This window comes from Scyliorhinus torazame, chromosome 3 (genome assembly GCF_047496885.1).
Source record: "Scyliorhinus torazame isolate Kashiwa2021f chromosome 3, sScyTor2.1, whole genome shotgun sequence".
Taxonomy (NCBI): Eukaryota; Metazoa; Chordata; class Chondrichthyes; order Carcharhiniformes; family Scyliorhinidae; genus Scyliorhinus; species Scyliorhinus torazame.
Genome location: NC_092709.1, coordinates 168,717,172 through 168,736,297, shown reverse-complemented (window position 1 = coordinate 168,736,297; position 19,126 = coordinate 168,717,172). Strand labels below are relative to the sequence as shown.

At 43.8% G+C, this 19,126-nt stretch overlaps 1 protein-coding gene across 2 annotated transcripts in view; it reads right to left on the bottom strand.

Moving 5' to 3' along the window:
• Positions 1–1,617: 1,617 nt before the first annotated feature.
• stim2b (stromal interaction molecule 2b) overlaps positions 1,618–19,126 on the bottom strand; it is a 212,473-nt gene continuing 194,964 nt past the window's right edge. For both annotated transcript variants that reach the window (XM_072496536.1, XM_072496537.1), the window contains 3 exons: positions 12,457–12,695; positions 5,368–5,572; positions 1,618–2,737 (listed from right to left, as the gene is read on the bottom strand). In XM_072496536.1, the coding sequence (XP_072352637.1) occupies positions 2,272–2,737; positions 5,368–5,572; positions 12,457–12,695 (910 nt within the window). In that variant the 3' untranslated portion in view covers positions 1,618–2,271. The remainder of the gene's footprint in view (positions 2,738–5,367; positions 5,573–12,456; positions 12,696–19,126) is intronic.

Below are 19,126 nucleotides of genomic sequence, written 5' to 3'. Positions count from 1 at the left end.
GTGTCTATTTGTCCCATGAATTAACTTCCTGACTTCAAACGGACGCCCAGCATTCCAATCCAATCCATTAACAGGCATTGTGAACATACACAGAAAAATAAATGTATCTTTTGCAACCATCAATTTCCATTTCGATCACTGGGGTAACATTATTACCTTCAGCACAATTTTAAGCAGGTGTGGGATAAAAGCATAAAATTTGGTAGTGGTTTTACTTTTGGCTACTTTACTTTGAAAACTTTGAAGTTATGAAAGAATTGAAGAGAGTTTATTGGGCATAGTACTAGCAATTATTTCACACACACTGGACCTAAACAGCTTTTTGTTTGGTGTATGATAAGTGTATTTGGATTAATTGTTTACAAAACTATACAAAACTGTTTTTATAAAGAAGAATCACTACAGTGCAGAAGGCGGCCATTCAGCCCATCGGGTCTGCACCAACCCCTCTGAAAAAGTATTCTGCCTACCCTTAACCCAGTAACCCCACCTAATCTGGATAAAAGCAAATTACTGCGAATGCTGGAATCTGAAACCAAAGAAAAAATGCTGTAAAATCTCAGCAGGTCTGGCAGCATCTGTAGGGAGAGAAAAGAGCTAACGTTTCGAGTCCAGATGACCCTTTGTCAAAGCTCCACCTAACCTAGTCTTTTGGACACTAAGGGGCAACAGATCATGGCCAATCACCTAACCGACACATGTTTGGACTGCGGGAGGAAACCAGAGCGCCCGGAGGAAATCCACGCAGACACGGGGGAGAAAGTGCAAACTCCATAGTCATCAGAGGCTGGAATTGAATCTAGATCCTTGGAGCTATGAGGCAGCAGTGCTAACCACTGTGCCGTGCCGCCCTTTGTTAGCGTTGGTGTAACAAAGTGCTGCAATGTCAGAGGAAACATTTCATGATCTGCCGATAGGAAGAACAGTCAATTGTACAGCTGATTAAAGAAATTGTAGGGTATGGTTCTAAAATATCACAGGTATGCCCCTATTAAAATTATTTTAATGCACCTCAGAACCAAAAAGATTAATAACCTTTCATTTATAATTAGTCGTGCTTTTCAGAGGATTTCACTTTCACTATTCCCAGGACAATACAGCATGAGAGACAAAATACTAAAGTTCAGAGCCACACATTGAGGGACAAACACTGGTTCCATTCATATTCTAATGAGCTGTGCACAGTAGAAAGGGAAAACATCAGAGAAAAGAGTCACATCTAAGAGACCCCAAATGCCTACTTATTCCCATGTACAGCAGCCCCTACAAGCAGAATGGTAGCTAGCTCCCAAACCACCCTTAGAAGCAGAGGCATCAAGGCCAGACAGATCAAAGGTATGATTACCAATTATCATGAAAGGAATTGCAAAAATAAAAACGATAGGGGTCAGGGTTTCCTTAAAGCCACTTACGCCTCAGTTACACAACACAGAAATTTACAATGGTGGAAGGGAGGTGGTGGTGGTGGAAGGAACAGTCTAACAAAAGCAAACTCACATACACATTCAATTCATCACAGACTTTGTTGCTAGTACACTGGAGTTTTGATATGATATGAAACTTCAGTGAAGGAAGTATAATCCAACAAAATAATTAAGCAGACCACATTCACGGCAATCATATCATAATGCTTCATTTTATTATTTTGATACATTCAAGAAGTTCCAAACACCCCAACTACCCTCAAGTCTATTAAGTTCAGGTGAAGTAGTTTTCGCTTCTAATCTGTAATAAGAAATCCTGAATTAAGAGTTCAGTATTTTCCCAGGTCCCACTGCTACTACAACCAGGTGAGATTATGAGGAAATCGTGCTTGCTTGCAGGCTGGTATTAATCTTTAACAGCCTCCACTGCCAATCTTCAGAGTTCAAAGACAAGGCATGAATGAAAAGCTCAGAGGCTGTCAGGTATTTTTAATCATCTGTGCAGCAGGTATGTAAAACTTTTGTAGGAAATTTGTCTCAAGAAAAATGTTGCTTTGTCACTCATAGAAATTCCACTGTTTTAAGAAATCTGAATCCTTAAAAATCCTACCAAAGCTCTACTTGGAACAGTAAAAACATAGAATCTGCTTAATTTCTCTATAAATTTTTATACACTGTCTATATAATCAGAGGTACCTTCCCCCATCAGGAAAGTAATAGTGCAACATTTATTTCTACAATTGTAACTCGGGCAGAAACATAGCCCTCTGTGTAACATCTAAATGCAGCTTTCGTAAACCGATGTTACGGTGAATTAGGCTTCACCATTGTCACACTTTGGCTTTTATCATTTTGACATCTTCTTGAAGATCTTTTTCAACTTGGAGGTTTTCTTAACTCTGTCTGTGCTGTAAGCCATGTCTTGGGACACTGTTTGTCTCTTAGTTATGCTTTGCGGAGCTCTCATCGTACTGTTTTCGCTTTGTGTGGAAAGTTCTAGGACACGTCTGTCCTGAGCAGCTGGTAGCTGTCCCATGCTATACGATTTCTCAAGACCATTTCGCATTGGCCTACTGGCCATCAGAGAGCTCACAATCATACTTCTGGTGTCCACTGGGCCCAGAGAATCAGGTGTTGCAGCTGACTGCTCACGTGCCACAGATGAATCAGCAAAGGATAAGTCATCCAGTGAATTCTTGGACATATTACGTGAAGGGCCACTAAGTGCCTCACTGTTTGATAAGGGAAACAGTTTCTTTCCATTCAAAGACCCAAAAGAGGAGTCACAGTCTGAGGCTGCATCCTGCGTGTCCCTGCAACACAAAACAAACAAACAAGAAGTTAATATTTTCTTATTAGCAGACCACAAGTATTACACAGCAAACATTGGGACTGATTTCAGTTCAGTGCCAGGGAAGTTATGACAACTTGTATTTACCCAGCACCTTAGTGTACAGATACAGCTCAGTGACCCCCGATGTCAATGTTTCCTTTGGAGGCTACTCCAAGACATAGGTCCATGCTACATAAATGAAGTGGGAAAGGCAATGCTGGTCCTTTTGCTTCACTTTCCAGTGGTATCCATCAACATTTCCAGTGGTGCCAAAGAACTGTGATAGGCCTGGGGCCATTGCAGATTGGAGGGACTGAAGAGATCAGGCAGTAAGGCTAAGGAGGTGTCAAAGGTAAGAGGCAATTCTCTGCATCATTCCAACAGTTCTTCGGGCTGAGAGGCCCTCGGACCTTCTTCAAAAACACTCAGATAACCTTGCATTGGCCTCCTGCACTAAATCCTCAAAGGGAGTACTTGAATAGTGGTCTTAAAGGGGAACATCAGATTAACAGGTATAGATCACCGCTGCAGACTCTCGGTAACCTATAAGCACAGTCAGTCAATTCTTCAAAAACATCTCTTTAGATACTTTCACGGATGCATTATTACTTAGCTATGCCTTCACTAATGCTCTCCAGCCAGCACTGCTGACCAGGCCTGTACCTGTGCTTCTAACCCCTCTCCTGGCATGAAGACAGGACTAAACTCAGGATGCGACCAGGCCCATGTTAATGCCAGAGCTCATTAATCGCAAGTACGAAGATTTGGCGAGGTGAAAATGTACTCCAGGTACACTGCCTGTCCAGTATCCGGGGAAGAGGGGTGTCAGAAAAATAACCTCATTGGATTGTTTGATAGCACAAGACAGTGACGAGAGATTTGAATGGTCATTGGATTTCACACACTGCTTTAGCATGATTTTTACCAATGACCACTTGTGAAATTTAGAATCTCACTGGAAGAAAAGCAGTCGATTTTTTGTATACGCACCACTAAATACACTGTCTTTCTTCCTAATTCTTTTTATCTATTCAAAGATTAATTACATGCTGTTACAGATGCAAAACAATCTTTTTTAAAAGGAAAACAATCTAAATAACAAAGCATGAAATGTACATTGACTACAAAAGGCCTCTCAGCTGTTGTTGAATATTGTGTGGAGCTACGTTCTTCTGCTTTGGCCCATCTACACTAAATCCCCATAGGAAGAACTTGAATAGTAGTCTTAAAGGGGCACCATCAGATTAACCGATATAGATCACAAACAGACCCTCGGTGACCATAAGCATAGTCATTTATGTCTTCAAAAACAGCTCTTTAGATACTTCCACAGGACGCATTATTACTTGGCTATGCCTTTACTAATGCTCTTCAGCCGGCACTGTTACGGAATTGTATCCTGCTGGCTCAGATTGGCTCATTCCGAGTGCTTTCCTCCCTGTTGGAGAACTTGCCAAATGTGTAAATCACAAAGATAGAAATGTTGTGCTGTTACATGATTTTATTAAGGGCATCATTTCAAATTATTCATTCTTTCAAAACAATGCAAAATTGTCTCGGATTGGTTACTTTAAAAAATGGAAAGTGATGTTGATCAACACGGAGACAGGAGAACCCCAGTAATGTTAAAGAGCCAACTGATAGCAGGCTAGGGGCAGCACGGTGGCACAGTGCTTAGCACAGCTGCCTCACAGCGTCAGTGTCCCGGGTTCAATTCCGGCCTCGGGTGTCTGTGGAGTTTGCACTGTCTCCCTGTGTCTGCGTGGGTTTCCTCCGGGTGCTCCCTTTTCCTCCCACAGATGTGCAGGTTAGGTGGATTGGCCATGTGAAATTGCCCCTTAGTGTCCAAAAGGTTAGGTGTGGTTACTGGGTTATGCTGATAGGGTGGGGGATTGGGTCGATGTAGGGTGCTCTTTCCAAGGGTCGCTGCAGACTCGATGGGCTGAAAGGCCTCCTTCTGCACTGCAGGGATTCCATGATTTTATGATAGCTACCCAGTTACAGACATTTCTTTATTGAAATGCTCATGTAAAGATTCCAGATTATGCCAAATGTTTGCCCAGTGCAAATAATTGAATCAAAATGGTGATTTATTCCTCAATTACTTATTGAGAGTTTTCTACTTCTGCTATACCAGGATTATTAATTTATATCTGCTGGAGGTTACTTACGGTCCTGTGGTAACTAGACTAATACCTGAAGCTAAATTTGGTTAACGAGGATAGCTCCAGCCTCTTCCTTCATAAATCTATTGATGTGGATTTAAATCCCGAGGATCTGTAACATGTAAATTTTCCAGCCTGACTTACAATCAGTACTATCAGCATCAGACAAGACTTTGAAATCCGTACTAATTGTGAATTGGACAAATTTGTTGAAAATCCAAATTTTACCCCAATTCAGATGAATTGCCCCTTGAGAAATTTGCAGAATCTTACATTTATTTTAAATCCATTTTCACATTTATGTGGTCAGTGTTTTTGAAGATTAAAAGCAACAGTGGTTAAGTAATTTAGTCCCATTTAATTTCCAGGATGCACTGAGCAAACTGCGGTAAAATGCAATTTAATGCGCTCCAATTCATTCCACAACACACAACAATCTAGTTACCAATTTCTGTCAGCTGTGAAAAATATGGCATCGTCCTCCTCCTCGCCACCGCGATGAAGGGTTGAACAGCTGTTCATCAAAAAGATGTCAGAAGCCGAATGCTGCAAGGAAGGTGAAAGTCCTGAAGGAATCACATTGTGCCTCCAATTGCGGCCCTGGTTGCTGCCTTTTGGTACATTGTAATTGAGTTTACTATGAGCTACAGCTGAAAACAAAACACAGAGAAACAAACATTTAGAAACTGGGATTTACACTTCAGTGATGGAAAACGCACAAAAATAATTCACCAGACCGGGGTTTAGAAGTTAAATTCTGAGAGCAGATTAAAAAAGCTGCCTTATGTTCCATTGATTACAGATGATTTATCGGTGAACTGATCTAGATGTTGCCAAATGCTAAAAAGGTTTTATCAGGTACACACTGATGGTGATCAAATTAAAAGAACCTGAGCTCAGCTATTTAGATGGGAAATCAGGAAGCGTTTTTTAAAAAAGGGTAGTGGTAATGTTGAATTCATTCCCCAAAAAGGCAACAGCTGCCTTCAAGGCTGCAACTGACAGATATTTGTTAGGCAAGGGTATCAAGAGATATGGAGCTAAGGCAGGTTAATAGAGTTGAGTTACAGATCAGCCATGATCAAATTGAGAAGTGATGATTTGAGGGGCTGAATGGCCTAACTTATGTTTCTTTTTAAGCAGAGTATATGAAATTTGGCTGCAGCATTGAAACAGTGATTGCTAACTGAATCACTTGCTTACAAACATACAAACAAAAAGAGCTATTATTTTGATTGAACACCTCAAGTCACTGGCATTTCTGATGAGTAAAAACGATGTACTATTAATATTACTGTAAAGTTCATACAATCATTATTATAACTCTTTAAACGAACAACAGTTTGTAATGTATTAGTATTTGTAATCTATTGTGTTAGGTAAAATAATTAAATTTAATTATTTAGCCTAAATACATAAGAACACAAGATCGAGGAGCAGGAGTAGGCCATCTGGCCCCTCGAGCCTGCTCCGCCATTCAATGAGATCATGGCTGATGTTTTGTAGACTCAGCTCCACTTTCCCGCCTGAATACCATAACCCTTAATCCCTTTATTCTTCAAAAAAACTATCTATCTTTATCTTGAAAACATTTAATGAAAGAGCCTCCACTACTTCACTGGGCAAGGAATTCCATAGATTCACAACCCTTTGGGTGAAGAAGTTCCTCCTAAACTCAGTCCTAAATCTACTTCCCCTTATTTTGAGGCTATGCCCCCTAGTTCTGCTTTCACCCACCAATGGTAACAACCTCCACGCAGCGTCTATCCTATCTGTTCCTTTCATAATTTTATATGTTTCTAGAAGATCCCCTCGCATCCTTCTAAATTCCAACAAGTACAGTCCCAGTCTATTCAACCTCTCCTCAACTCTGGGATTAACCTAGTGAATCTCCTCTGCACACCCTCCAGCGCCAGTACGTCCTTTCTCAGGTAAGGAGACCAAAACTGAACACACTACTCCAGGTGTGGCCTCACTAACACCTTATACAGTTGAAGCATAACCTCCCTAGTCTTAAACGCCATCCCTCTAGTAATGAAGGACAAAACTCCATTCGTCTTCTTAATCACCTGTTGCACCTGTAAACCAACTTTTGGCGACTCATGCACTAGCACAGCCAGGTCTCTCTGCACAGTAGCATGTTTTATTATCATTTAAACAACAATCCCTTTTGCTCTTCGTTAAATGCTCCAGGTTTTTAAAAAAATTAGAATCCCACAGGAAAATTGTTACACCGTTTTTGGTGTGTCATTCAGCAGTCCTCGGGCACAGTGCAAATTTTAAGATGCAATTGTTTATCATACTAGCTTCATGTGCCCTGTCCCAATTCACTTTGCCAATTCAGTGCCAAATAAGGGATAGTCCTGTTGCAGTCCCATATCATAGATTTAAATTGTACAGAAGGAGGCCATTCAGCCCAGCATTCTTATGCTAACTCTTTAAAAGATCCATCAAATTAGTGCCACTCCCTATTCTTTCTGCATAATCCGGACTTTTCTTCTCCTTTTCAAGAACATATCCAATTCTCTTTCAAAAGTTACTTTGGAATCTGCTTTCACCGCCCTTTAGCACTGTGTATTCTAGATCTAACAAGTGGCTGCATAAAGAAATTCTCCCTTAACATCCCTTTGGTTCTTTTGGCAATTATCTTAAATGTCTGGGGCGGGATTCTGCGGAAATCGGCGGGGCAGGCAACTCCGGCGCCGAGGAGTGAAGTGAACCACTCCGGCGTCGAGCCGCCCCAAAGGGGCTTGGCGCCACGCCAACTGGCGCCAAAGGGCCTCTGTCGGCTGGCGTGAGTTGACGCATGCGCAGGAGCGTCAGCGTGTGCTGGCGCCATCCCAGCGTATGCGCAGGGGGGGGGTTCATCTCTGCGTTGGCCATGGCGGAGGACCACAGCGGCCGACGCGGAAGAATAGAGTGCCCCCACGGCACAGGCCCGCCCACGGATCGGTGGGCCTCGATCGCGGGCCAGGCCACTGTGGGGGCAACCCCGGAGCCAAATCCCCCCGCGCTCCTCCGAGGACCCCGGAGGCTGCCCGCGCAGCCAGGTTCTGCCGGTAAGTACCTACTCTAATTTACACCGGCGAGACGGCCAAAAACGGGCGGTCACTAGGCCCATTGCGGGCCGGAGAATCGCCGAGGGGGGCGCTGCCAGCGGCCGCCGACCGGCGCAGTGCGATTCCCGCCCCCGCCAAAACCCCGGCGCCAGAGAATTCGGCAGCCGGCGGGGGCGGAATTCACGCCACCCCCGGCGATTCTCCGCCCCTGGTGTCTCATTACCAACCCGACTGCCACCAGAAACAGTTTCTCCTCATTCCTCTAAGAAAACACCAAACAATATTGAACACCTCCATTAAATTTCCATTTAACCTTCTTCGTTCTAAGGAGAACAGTCCCAACCTTACGAATCTCCCACACAACAAAAGTCCCTCAATCTTGGTACCTTTCCAGCAAAAGCCCAAAACAGAATACTCCAGCTGAGGCCAAACCAATCATTCATAAAGGTTCAGTAAAAGGTCCTTGCTTTTTATATGGCTACTTCGAAGATTTTTCAAAAAGATTTTTAAAATGTTTTTTGAATCCAGGTCCGAGAGTTCAATCTGGAGTTCATTTCTATAGATTAGATAACAGGATAACACAGAGTAGCGTGGTAACATATAATCTTGAACAAAGGTATTCACTGCAGTTGTTGCTAAGAATGTAGGAAACCTTGGAGAAATCTGAATTGGATACCTAGAGATAATGGATGACAAGAAACGAAAGCAAAGTGGAATATGCACCACTTTCCACACTTACCAAGAGTACTGCAATTTCACATGAAAGATCTGAAGTTCAGGAAAGAATGGCAGTTTTTGTGCCATAACAAATCACTTGCCTTGCCTCCAAGAAATATGCTTCGAGGAATGGTCTACTCTTCATTTGAACTTTGTCACACCAAGGACAGAATTCCCAGCAATGACGCTGAGATAATTCAAGAAACGAGAGAGGCTGGCGTGTGCAGTTTGGTCTCTCGTGTGTTTTGACTGATGCCGAGGATGAGCTACAGCTCTTAAATTTCCATCATGAATATGGAGGTCTGTTTTTAAGCGTGATGCTCCATGGTCAGGTAGGCCAGTGGTTGTGGCATGAGATCAGCAACTTAAAAGATTGTGAATTCCAATCTGGTCAATTGTGGGTGGGCAAAAGAAAGCGACTAAGAAAGCTGCCAAACTGTTGTTAAAAACCCAACTGGTTCACTACAGACTGCCATGGAAGGGAAGCCATCACTGCTAGATGATCTGGTCTACATGTGACTCCAGTCCCACATTACAAAGGAAACTCTTTGTGCCCTCGCTGCAACAAGGGGTAGTAATAGATATTACTGCCCTGACCATTTTGCGCACATTCCAAGAAAATTTATAAAACGATATCTGTAGCCAACTGAGAGCTGAGCCTATGCTGTTCAATGTTAATGAGGATGAATTATGCAGTGCATGAAATTAGCTGCCTTCATCAAGACCACTGATGTGATGATGGGTTTGAACTGTGCCAAATACAGGAGCAAGAGATCGCCCTTTTCTCCAACCTCACAAATAGGGCCATGATAGTCCACTGGACAACAACTTAGTGCCCATAACGTAACAAAATGCCCAGGGTACTTCACAGGAGCATTCTAAAACAATATACGGGTCCAAGCCTCATTAAGAGGTATTAGGTCAGATAACCAAACGCTTGGTCATGGAGGTAGGTTTTAAGGAGGGATGAGAGGTGGAGAGGTGTAGGGAGGGAATTCAGGAGTTTAGAGCTTGGCAACTGAAGGCATGGCCAGCGATAGTATAGCGAATAAAATTGAGGACGCCCAGAATTGGATGATTGTAGAAAGGAAAAGTGTAATGAGACTGGGGGGGGGGGGGGGGGTTAAAAAAGATGCTACTTCACCAACAGTCAATGTAGGTCAGCAAGCACAGGGTTATAGGTCAGCAGGATGAACTGGAGCACAGGCAGAGTTTTGGATGATCCCAGGTTCAGTGGGGGAAATGTGGGAGGTCAACCTGTGGTGCGTTAGAACAGTCAACTTCAGAGGTAATAAGGCATGATTGAGGGTTTCAGCAAGACGTGAGGGAGGGGCAAAGTTGAGCAGTGAGAGGTAGAAAATAGGTGACGTACATAAAGTGGCTTCACAGAACAATTCTATTGTCCATGATAAGTTCAAAACCATCATCACATCAGTGGTCTTGATGAAGGCAACTAATTTCATGCACTGCATAATTCATCCTCATTGTCCATGATGACAGGCATGTCTCAGCTTTCTTCTACTAGTTTTGTTCAGCTTTCCTTGCCATTTGTTTCCCACAAGCATATTTCAGATATCATTATTTCGGGCAGCACGGTAGCACAGTGGTTAGCACAGCTGCTTCGCAGCTCCAGGGTCCCAGGTTCGATTCCCAGTTTGGGTCACTGTCTGTGCGGAGTCTGCACGTTCTCCCCGTGTCTGTGTGGGTTTCCTCCGGGTGCTCCGGTTTCCTCCCAGTCCAAAGATGTGCAGGTTAGGTGGATGGGCCATGCTAAATTGCCCTTAGTGTCCAAAAAGTTAAGGTGGATTTACAGGGATAGGGTGGAGGCTTGGGCTTGGGTAGGGTGCTCTTTCCAAGGGCCGGTGCAGACTCGAAGGGCCGAATGGCCTCCTTCTGCACTGTAAATTCTGTGACTCTATGATTATCAAGCTAAGAAGCTGAATGTCTATGTTGACAAGCAACGTCACAAATACCCTTTGGGGCCCCTAAATGGAACAATGAAAATGATCCCACAGGGCACCAACATCAAGAATATCGATAATAATGTTCTTTTTCAGCCAAAGTGATCAGGTAGTACAACAGTTAAGGTGCTAGGCTTTTCTAAAAACACTAAAATTTGCTGACCAAACCCTTGATGATGCTCTTTGATCTAGATTTTGTAGAAGTGTTCGCCGTGTGCAGCACGGTAGCACAAGTGGATAACACTGTGGCTTCACAGCGCCAGGGCCCCAGGTTCGATTCCCAGCTGGTCACTGTTTTTGTGCGGAGTCTGCACGTTCTCCCAGTGTCTGCGTGGGTTTCCTCCGGGTGCTCCGGTTTCCTCCCACAGTCCAAAGATGTGCAGGTTAGGTGGATTGGCCATGATAAATTGCCCTTCGTGACCAAAAAAGGTTAGGAGGGGTTATTGGGAGACAGGGATAGAGTGGAAGTGAGGGCTTAAGTGGGTCGGTGCAGACTCGATGGGCCGAATGGCCTCCTTCTGCACTGTATGTTCTATGTTCTGGAGTAAATCAGACAGTGGTTTCCAGTGTGGTTAAATGTGAAAATCAGGCAATTGCTGTCCAAGTTTCGCTGCTCGTTCAAAAGCTTCACTACACTGTTATCTTGCCACAATACTTGGCATTAAAACAGAAAGGGGAAGAAATTGTGGTATTTTTCGACCAGGTACCCATTAAACACAATGGAAAATACTGGGTCTTATCCATTAAAATGTTACTGAATTTTAATCTTGAGTAAGTTTTGATGGCTACCAAACACCCTCTCTGACACTGAAGGCCTACTTTTCAAGTTCCTTTAGATTTTAATTATTGTTGCAGATTTTAAAAATGTATTTTCTTTTGGTCTCGCAACTCGCTTTCTTAATCTCAACTTTCTTCCCCCTCCCAATTTTGTTTTCTCTATGTAATTTACATCGAATTAAATATTCTAACTTACACTTGCTAGTTTAAACTCTGCGTACTTCAGAAATGATTCTTCAATCTGATTGGTTGAAGACCTACACTGTTGCTTGACTTGAGCTCAGATCTGATGTAATTTGGAGGAGCCACTCTGAAATGCCTCTCTCCAATTACCGTAAGTGGCCACAACAGTTGGGCAATCCACTCCATGAGGTGAAGTATTAGTTTTAACATGTTTTTACAAAGCCTTTATTGTGTTTATATGGATGAAGAAGAAAGTGAAAGCATGAGGAAAGTATGCAGACAGGGAATCTTCTGAAAGGGACAAGCAATTAAGAGAAGGGGGAGTTTGATTTTTAGCTTCTTTAAAATCTAGCTGAATGCACAATAAGAATCCAAATGTAGCTACAGGTTAAATGGCAGATTAAATGCAGGATAAGACACTTGTAATCCTATGTTATGCTAATTTAGTTACAAGAATGGAAGAATATAAGTAGTGAACTGTTATGAGTTCTATATTCTATATCTATAGGTGATTCCTATTTAAGATTTTAAAAATATTTGCAAATTGAGTTATTAAATGATAATTCACTGCATTCACTCGACAATGAAATCATCATTTGCAAATATAGAATAAAACAACTTCCATCCAAGCACTGTACTTCAGGTGGCAATGCTCTTCTCCAGAACCAATTCTGAAATGTAAAATGTCAGGTGTTCAACTGGCTAAGAATTGTCTGGGAGTAACGGGATGGAAAATAATAGCTTCTGTCCGATCCTATCCTGTTCCTCGGCTGAATGCAAGGCTCTAATGTTCAGAATTGAATTTCACATTGTCAGAAGATAGGATTTGTAACTTACGGTGAAACTGTGGAATGATTGGTGGCGTGTCTTCATCCAAGTCATCTACTCCACCAGCTATTGGATATGGTGGGACGGATACACGTGGCATAACCACCCAACTGTGTTCAGAATACAGAATGGAGGTTAGGCTAGGCATTCCTGCATTGTGCAAAATTGGAAAGCCACAAATTTTTTCAATTTGCTGCCAGCGGTGTAGCCGTTCACGCAAGGCTGCTGTCACCTCAGATAAGGCTTGTCTGAAATACAGATGCAAAAGAAACAGAAATTGTAAAGTTCTGATAAAAACTCATCATTTCCACTTAAAACATTGTTTTAAAATGCAAGGTTTCCAGTGGCTTACTGAATACGTGCACTGCACTCACACACACACCAGAGAGGTTCAAGGCTCTTTGATTAATTGCTGACCTCAGTTGAGGTGGAGTAGAAATACTATAATTGTCCTCAGCACTTTGGAGTATACAAGAAAATAATATAACACCAGTCAGGTTTGCTGTCATTATCCAGTGATTTTGCTGGAAGGTACATGGGTGTGAAATCTGGGCTCACATGTCTCCTCCATGCATTAATAGCCTTCCACCATGTCACGGTCGAGGTTCACACTGGAACATTTGCCATTTTAGGTAAGAACTGCTGGGGTGTTTGGGGCGAGGGTGGGGATCAAAATTGGGAGGAGAAGGAGGAAAACATGCTGCCAATATTTTTGCCCTTAAGTAACAAGAACATACCCATAAACGCTATCAATAGTTTTTAAAAACAGGATAAAATTAATCCTCTCCCAACTATTTTCTCATCACAATAATGTGCCATCAGCTACTGGAGCAGGTATGGTCACAAGCACAATCAAGGAGTGCAGATCTTGTACTTTCAAGTGAATTGGCTGTAAAATAAATCAATTTGCCAGCTTCCAAGTAATACTAATGTCATTGGCTATTTCATCTTCTTACTAAAATGGATCCCTTTTGATCTTCTGCAGCTTTTCTTTATTAATATTCAATTTGATTCCCTCTTTTGTGAGGATGCATTATTCTGATCAAAGCTTAAATACATTTTCAATAAATCAAAAGTTAATTTAAGAGTTCAAACAAAAAGTAATACCTCGCTTACTAAGCACTGAATTAATCTCACACATATTTCTGTAACCACGAGTGATGATCAACCATTTCCAATAAACTGATAGAAGTGGAAAAGATATTCCTGTTGACCAGATTTGTTTTTCCAAATGTACAAAATAAGTGTCGTGGAATCAATTTAACTTGAATTATCTGGAAAAGCAGGAATATTTAGAATCGCCTATAAGCTGCTGCAACGACATCAGTATAAATTACAATAACCATACCAAAAGACCACAATCGTCTGGGGCTGACGCATGAATTCACGTCAATCTATTCATATTGACAGAAGATCAAAAATTCAGAAATAATTCTTTTTCCTCTCAAATTGCTTTTCTGGTAAAGGGATTCCACAAGCTCACATTAATACAGATCAGGGTATTATATAGGGACTGCACGGTGACACAATGGTTGGCACTGCTGCCCCACAGCACCAGGGACCTAGGTTCAATTCCAGCCTTGGGTGACTGTCTGTGTGGAGTTTGTACGTTCTCCCCTCGTCTGCGTGGGTTTCCTGCCACAGTCCAAAGTTGTGCCGGTTAGGTGGATTGGCCATATTAAATTGCCCCTTGGTGTACAAAGATTAGGTGAGGTTACGGGGATATGATGGGGGGAGTAGGCCTGGGTAGGGTGCTCTTTCAGAGGGTTGGTGCCGAGTGGCTTCTTGCTGCATTGTAGCGATGCCAGGTTTTTTTTTTCATTTAAAAACATTTTTTTTTTTTAACAAGAGTACCCAATTCTTTTTGTCCAATTCAGGGGCAATTTAGCGTGGCCCATTCACCTGCCCTGCACATCTTTGGGTTGTGGGAGTGACACCCACTCAGACACGGGGAGAATGCTTAAACTCCACACGCACAGTGACCCGAGTCCGGGATCAAACCCGGGTCCTCGGCGCCGTGAGGCAACAGTGCTAACCACTGCACCACTGTGCTGCCCTGGGATGACGAGTTTGGCCCAGTTCCGCCGGCGTGGATTACTCACCTCACACATGGCGGGACCTGGAAGGAAAGTGTGCGGGGGCCGTCCTGGGGCTGGGGGATCCGACCCCGTGGGGGGTGGGCTCCCGCGATCGGGGCCTACCGATCGGTGGGCGGGCTGGTTCCGTGGGGGCCTACTTTACTCCGCGCCGGGCCCCTGTAGGGCTCCGCCATATTACCCGGGCGCTGGCACGGAGAAGGGAACCCCCGCACATGCGCGGAAATATGACGGCCATTCGCGCATGCGCGAGATCACGCCGACCACTCGCGCGGGCCGTTCCACACCGGCTGGAGCGGCAGGGACGACTCTGGCGGGAACCTAGCCCCCTAGAAAGGGGAGAATCCCTCACTTTCGGGGGCCGTTGACGCCGGAGTCGTTGCCGCCAGTTTCCCGCCGGCATGGGGAATATGGTCCCATTTTTAGAGAATCCCACCCTATAGGTCTGCTGCACAAAAAGAATATGGCACAAGTCATTAGCCAGTTACAATGGCTGTAAATTGGCTTTCATATTCCCAAAAAGTACATTTGCAAGACGCAATTTCTGAGATCAAAAGGGATTTAAGAAAGTAAGCAACTGAGGTTTGCAATCATTCTTTTTTTCTTAAAAAAACCTAGCATGGAGTCCAATATACTCGAGAACACCATGTGATACAAAGAATTCGAAATCTGAAGTGGTGATGTCAGAGGAGTGATGCAACCCAAGGAACGGCTGCTCGGTGATTAATTTAGAACTACAGCTGCACCACACATGGGGTTGTTACACAAAATTAGGGCTCACAAGATTGGGGGCAATATGTTAGCATGGTTAGAGGATTGGTTAATGGACAAGAGGAATAAATGGGTCATTTTTGTGTCGGCAGGCTGTAACTAGTCGGGTACCACAATGGTCTGTACTTGGTCCTCGGCTATTTACAATCTTTATCAATGACTTGGATAAAGGGACTCAGTAATGTATCCAGGTTTACTGAGTAAGCTTGAGGAGGATGCAAAGAGGTTGCAAAGAGATATAGTCAGCTTAAGCGGGTAGCCTTGAGTATGCCAGATGAAATATGATGCAGGGAAGTGTGAATTTCCCAACGTTGTAAGGAAAAATAGAAAGCAGAATATTTTGTAAAATGGGAGAGCTACTGGAAAATATTGATATTCAGAGGGACCTGGATGACCTTGTACATGTATCACAAAGTTAATGCACATGTACAGCAAGAAAGTTGGAAGGCAAATCATGTTAACCTTTAATATAGAGGAATCAGAACATCACAGCAAAGAAGTCTTATTAGAATTATACAGGGCATGGGTGAGGTCCCAGCCGGAGTACTGTGTACAGGTTTGTTCTCCCTACCCAAGGAAGGGCACTCTTCTTTTTTTTGTAAATTGAACGTATCCAATTCATTTTTCCCCCCAACTAAGTGGTACTTTAGAATGGCCGATCTGCTCTGCGCATCTTTGGGTTGTGGGAGTGAGACCCAGGCTGACACGGGGAGAATGTGCAAACTCCACACGGACAGTGATCCGGGCCCGGGATCGAACCCGGGTCCACAGCACCATGCCGCCCTTAGGACATTCTTGTCCTAACGTGAGTGTAAAGGTTCACCTTGGGATGATGCTCTATGAGGAGAAATCAAATAGACAGGGGCCTATATTCCCTATAGAATTTGGAAGGGTGAAAGGTGATCTCATTGAAACATATGGAATTCGTAAGGAGCTTGATAGGTTGGATGCTGCACGGATGTTTCCCCTGACTTGGGCTAGAACTAAGTACACAGTCCCAGAATGAGGGGTCTGAGATAAGGAGACATTTGTTCACTCAAAGTTGTCTTTGGAAATCTCTGTGCTGACATAGTAAATTCTAAATAAAGATCGACAGATCTCGGACACTAGGGGAATCGGAGCATACGGAGATAATGGTTGAAGTAAAAGATCAGCCATGATCTTATTGAACGGTGGAACTGACTCAAAGGGCCAATGTCCTACTCCTGCTCTTATTTCTTATGTTGTTTTCCAGTCAGTTTGTGAATGGTAGTAATAGCATTTTTGCAGACCTACAAGCCTGCATATAATTTACGTCTTCTAATTTTATTCTTAATGAAGTACCAACTTGTGAATTCCAAAATAAATTAAATTGCAAGAATGGTTTTGCAATATGACTACTGGGGACAGTTTTGAAAATCACCAGGCCTCATTTCTAGCTTCACTATCCAGGTTTTATTGCACTACTTTAAATGAACAACTGTTAGCTCTGCCTTGGAATAAGTTGAAGCTCCCATTCTGTGCATTTACTGACAGAAGATATTTCCCCCTCTCTTAAAAGAAATACAACTAGGGACACACAACTGTAGTCTCTGTACAAATTGAAAGGCTGTGTGTGTAATACCTAAGCAGCCAATTATAAAGCATCTTGAATAATGCTGCTGAACCGCCAGCAGCCACTTAAGTAATATAAATAATGGGGCAATCTAGGTGTGCTGTGTCCTTTGAGGGGAAGTAAAGGAAGACTGCCAAGTCCTGTTTAATGAAGACCACTACAGGTGACCACTGACAGTATGAACAACCAGTGTTCTTGACTGTGTGGAGGGTCAATAAGCAGAGTACAACATGCAGAGAAACAGTGGCACAGTTAATAAGATTGGTGCCATGCACAAAATGAATCTAGAGAGATATGTGGAAAACAATGTCTGATCTGAAGAAAACTGAAAATGAACAATGGATATGATCAACAAAGCAGCCATTTATTTACATGGAATAACCAATGTGGAAGGTTGTCATTTAGCCACACCCGTTAGCGCTGCCACTCGTAGGGCTTAGTCCTAATTCTCATCTACCCATGTTCCCTTTTCCACAAAACATATAGCTGATATTCTTAAAATCTGATAAAACGAGGAATTTTAGTTTGGACCAAGAATCAGTCTGGACACAAGCTTAGTAAGTTTTAATTCTCAGGCTCATTTGAATACCCCAAAGCCAACACTCACTGAATTCACCAGGAACGTCAATGCCATGGGCAGGAGTGGAAAGTTGCAGAGTCAGGCCACTGCAATGTACCCACAGAAACAATCCCCAGCATGATCAGCAGGAAGGGTGTTGGTGGTGGTGGTCACTACTCTGTGAGCCACTACACAATGGAGGTGTCAGGGTGTATCCATCTTCCAAACACAAAACTCAAAATACTGATGTGGGATCGGGTAAATCCGCCCAACTTTAAGATTTCAACTAGGACCCTGTCTGCATGCAGCTGACCCTGAAGACAGTGATGTCAAAATATGGCTGACCTGAACAATGCAGACTGGGGATGTTAAGTGGATCCAGGTTAATTTAACCTCTCCTGCACGCCATTCACTGTGTGACTGACCATAAAAACTGAACCCCCCCCCCCCCCCCCCCCCACCCCAATCGCTGCATTCATTACTAACTCTGTAAAATCCAGCTCAATGAGACATCTGGCCACTCATAACATGTGGCCTTCCAGCCGCCGACCAGCCCAACCCAACCCGTATGAAATTTTTATAGGGGATGGAGGAAGCGACTGGCAGTCTGCCTGCCCTTGAGCCTACTGAGGCCCTTAATTAAGGACATCATCTTGCCCATGCCGTTATTTTACCTCTGGCAGGAAGAGGCCACTATTTTATCTGGGGTAGGAAGAAACTCCCTCATGCAGATCAGACTCCTCCACCCATCACACCAGCCGCTCCCCCCACCTTACCTTGAACCTGCCAAAACCATCTCCCTCATTTATCTTGATGCCCACCTCCAGCAATGATCTCCACTTGGGATTGCCTGTAGTCCCAGCAGTGGTCATCACTCCCGTCGGGACAACTGAACTGCTGGTCATATAATTAGGGCCAGCCAGCTTAGTGGAGGGACCTCCTGTCCCTAAGGGGGAGAAGTAACACTACCAGCCTATTAACGCTTAAATGAGACGAGACAGCCCTCCTTCCCCATGGTGGTCTTTCCCACTGATCTTTTAGATTTGTGGGTGGGGAAAGAGAACCTCTGCACTCTGTAAATCCACCCCACCGTCTCACAATTTTGTCCTGCTCTCTCTCTTTCTAGTTGCTTATATGAAATCTTGTCCATGTCTGTGTCTTGGGTTGCCCACACACCCATCAGACATAGTGAACACAGCTTTGTTGTCTCAGCATGGGTCCCAGCGGAGGACCCGGAACTGGACAGCACTTCCGCTCGCGGTGGGAACAGTTGGTCGACCGCGATTACACACCAGCTAGTCAATAAATGAGATGGAGGCGTGGGACCCAACCAATTGTAGCAAGAGCAGGCAGGAAGTCGCTAAACCCACTGTCAGCTGATCTGGGCATCATTTTTAAGCAGTTTTCCAACAGGCCTCCATTATACACACACACACACACAAGCCAACATAGTCAGTGTTGCAGAGTCTGAGACAGAACCCTAGGGTCAACACAAAGACCTCCAAACTCAGCATTCCTCCCTATCATTGAATCCCAGGATCATCACACCAACCTCTGGACTTGGGCAGCACATCACACATGTGGCCAGGATACCCAGTAATGGTGCGAGATGCTATGAGATGAGAGCAATGTGTCTTGGGAGGGGAGGTGGGAGGATCG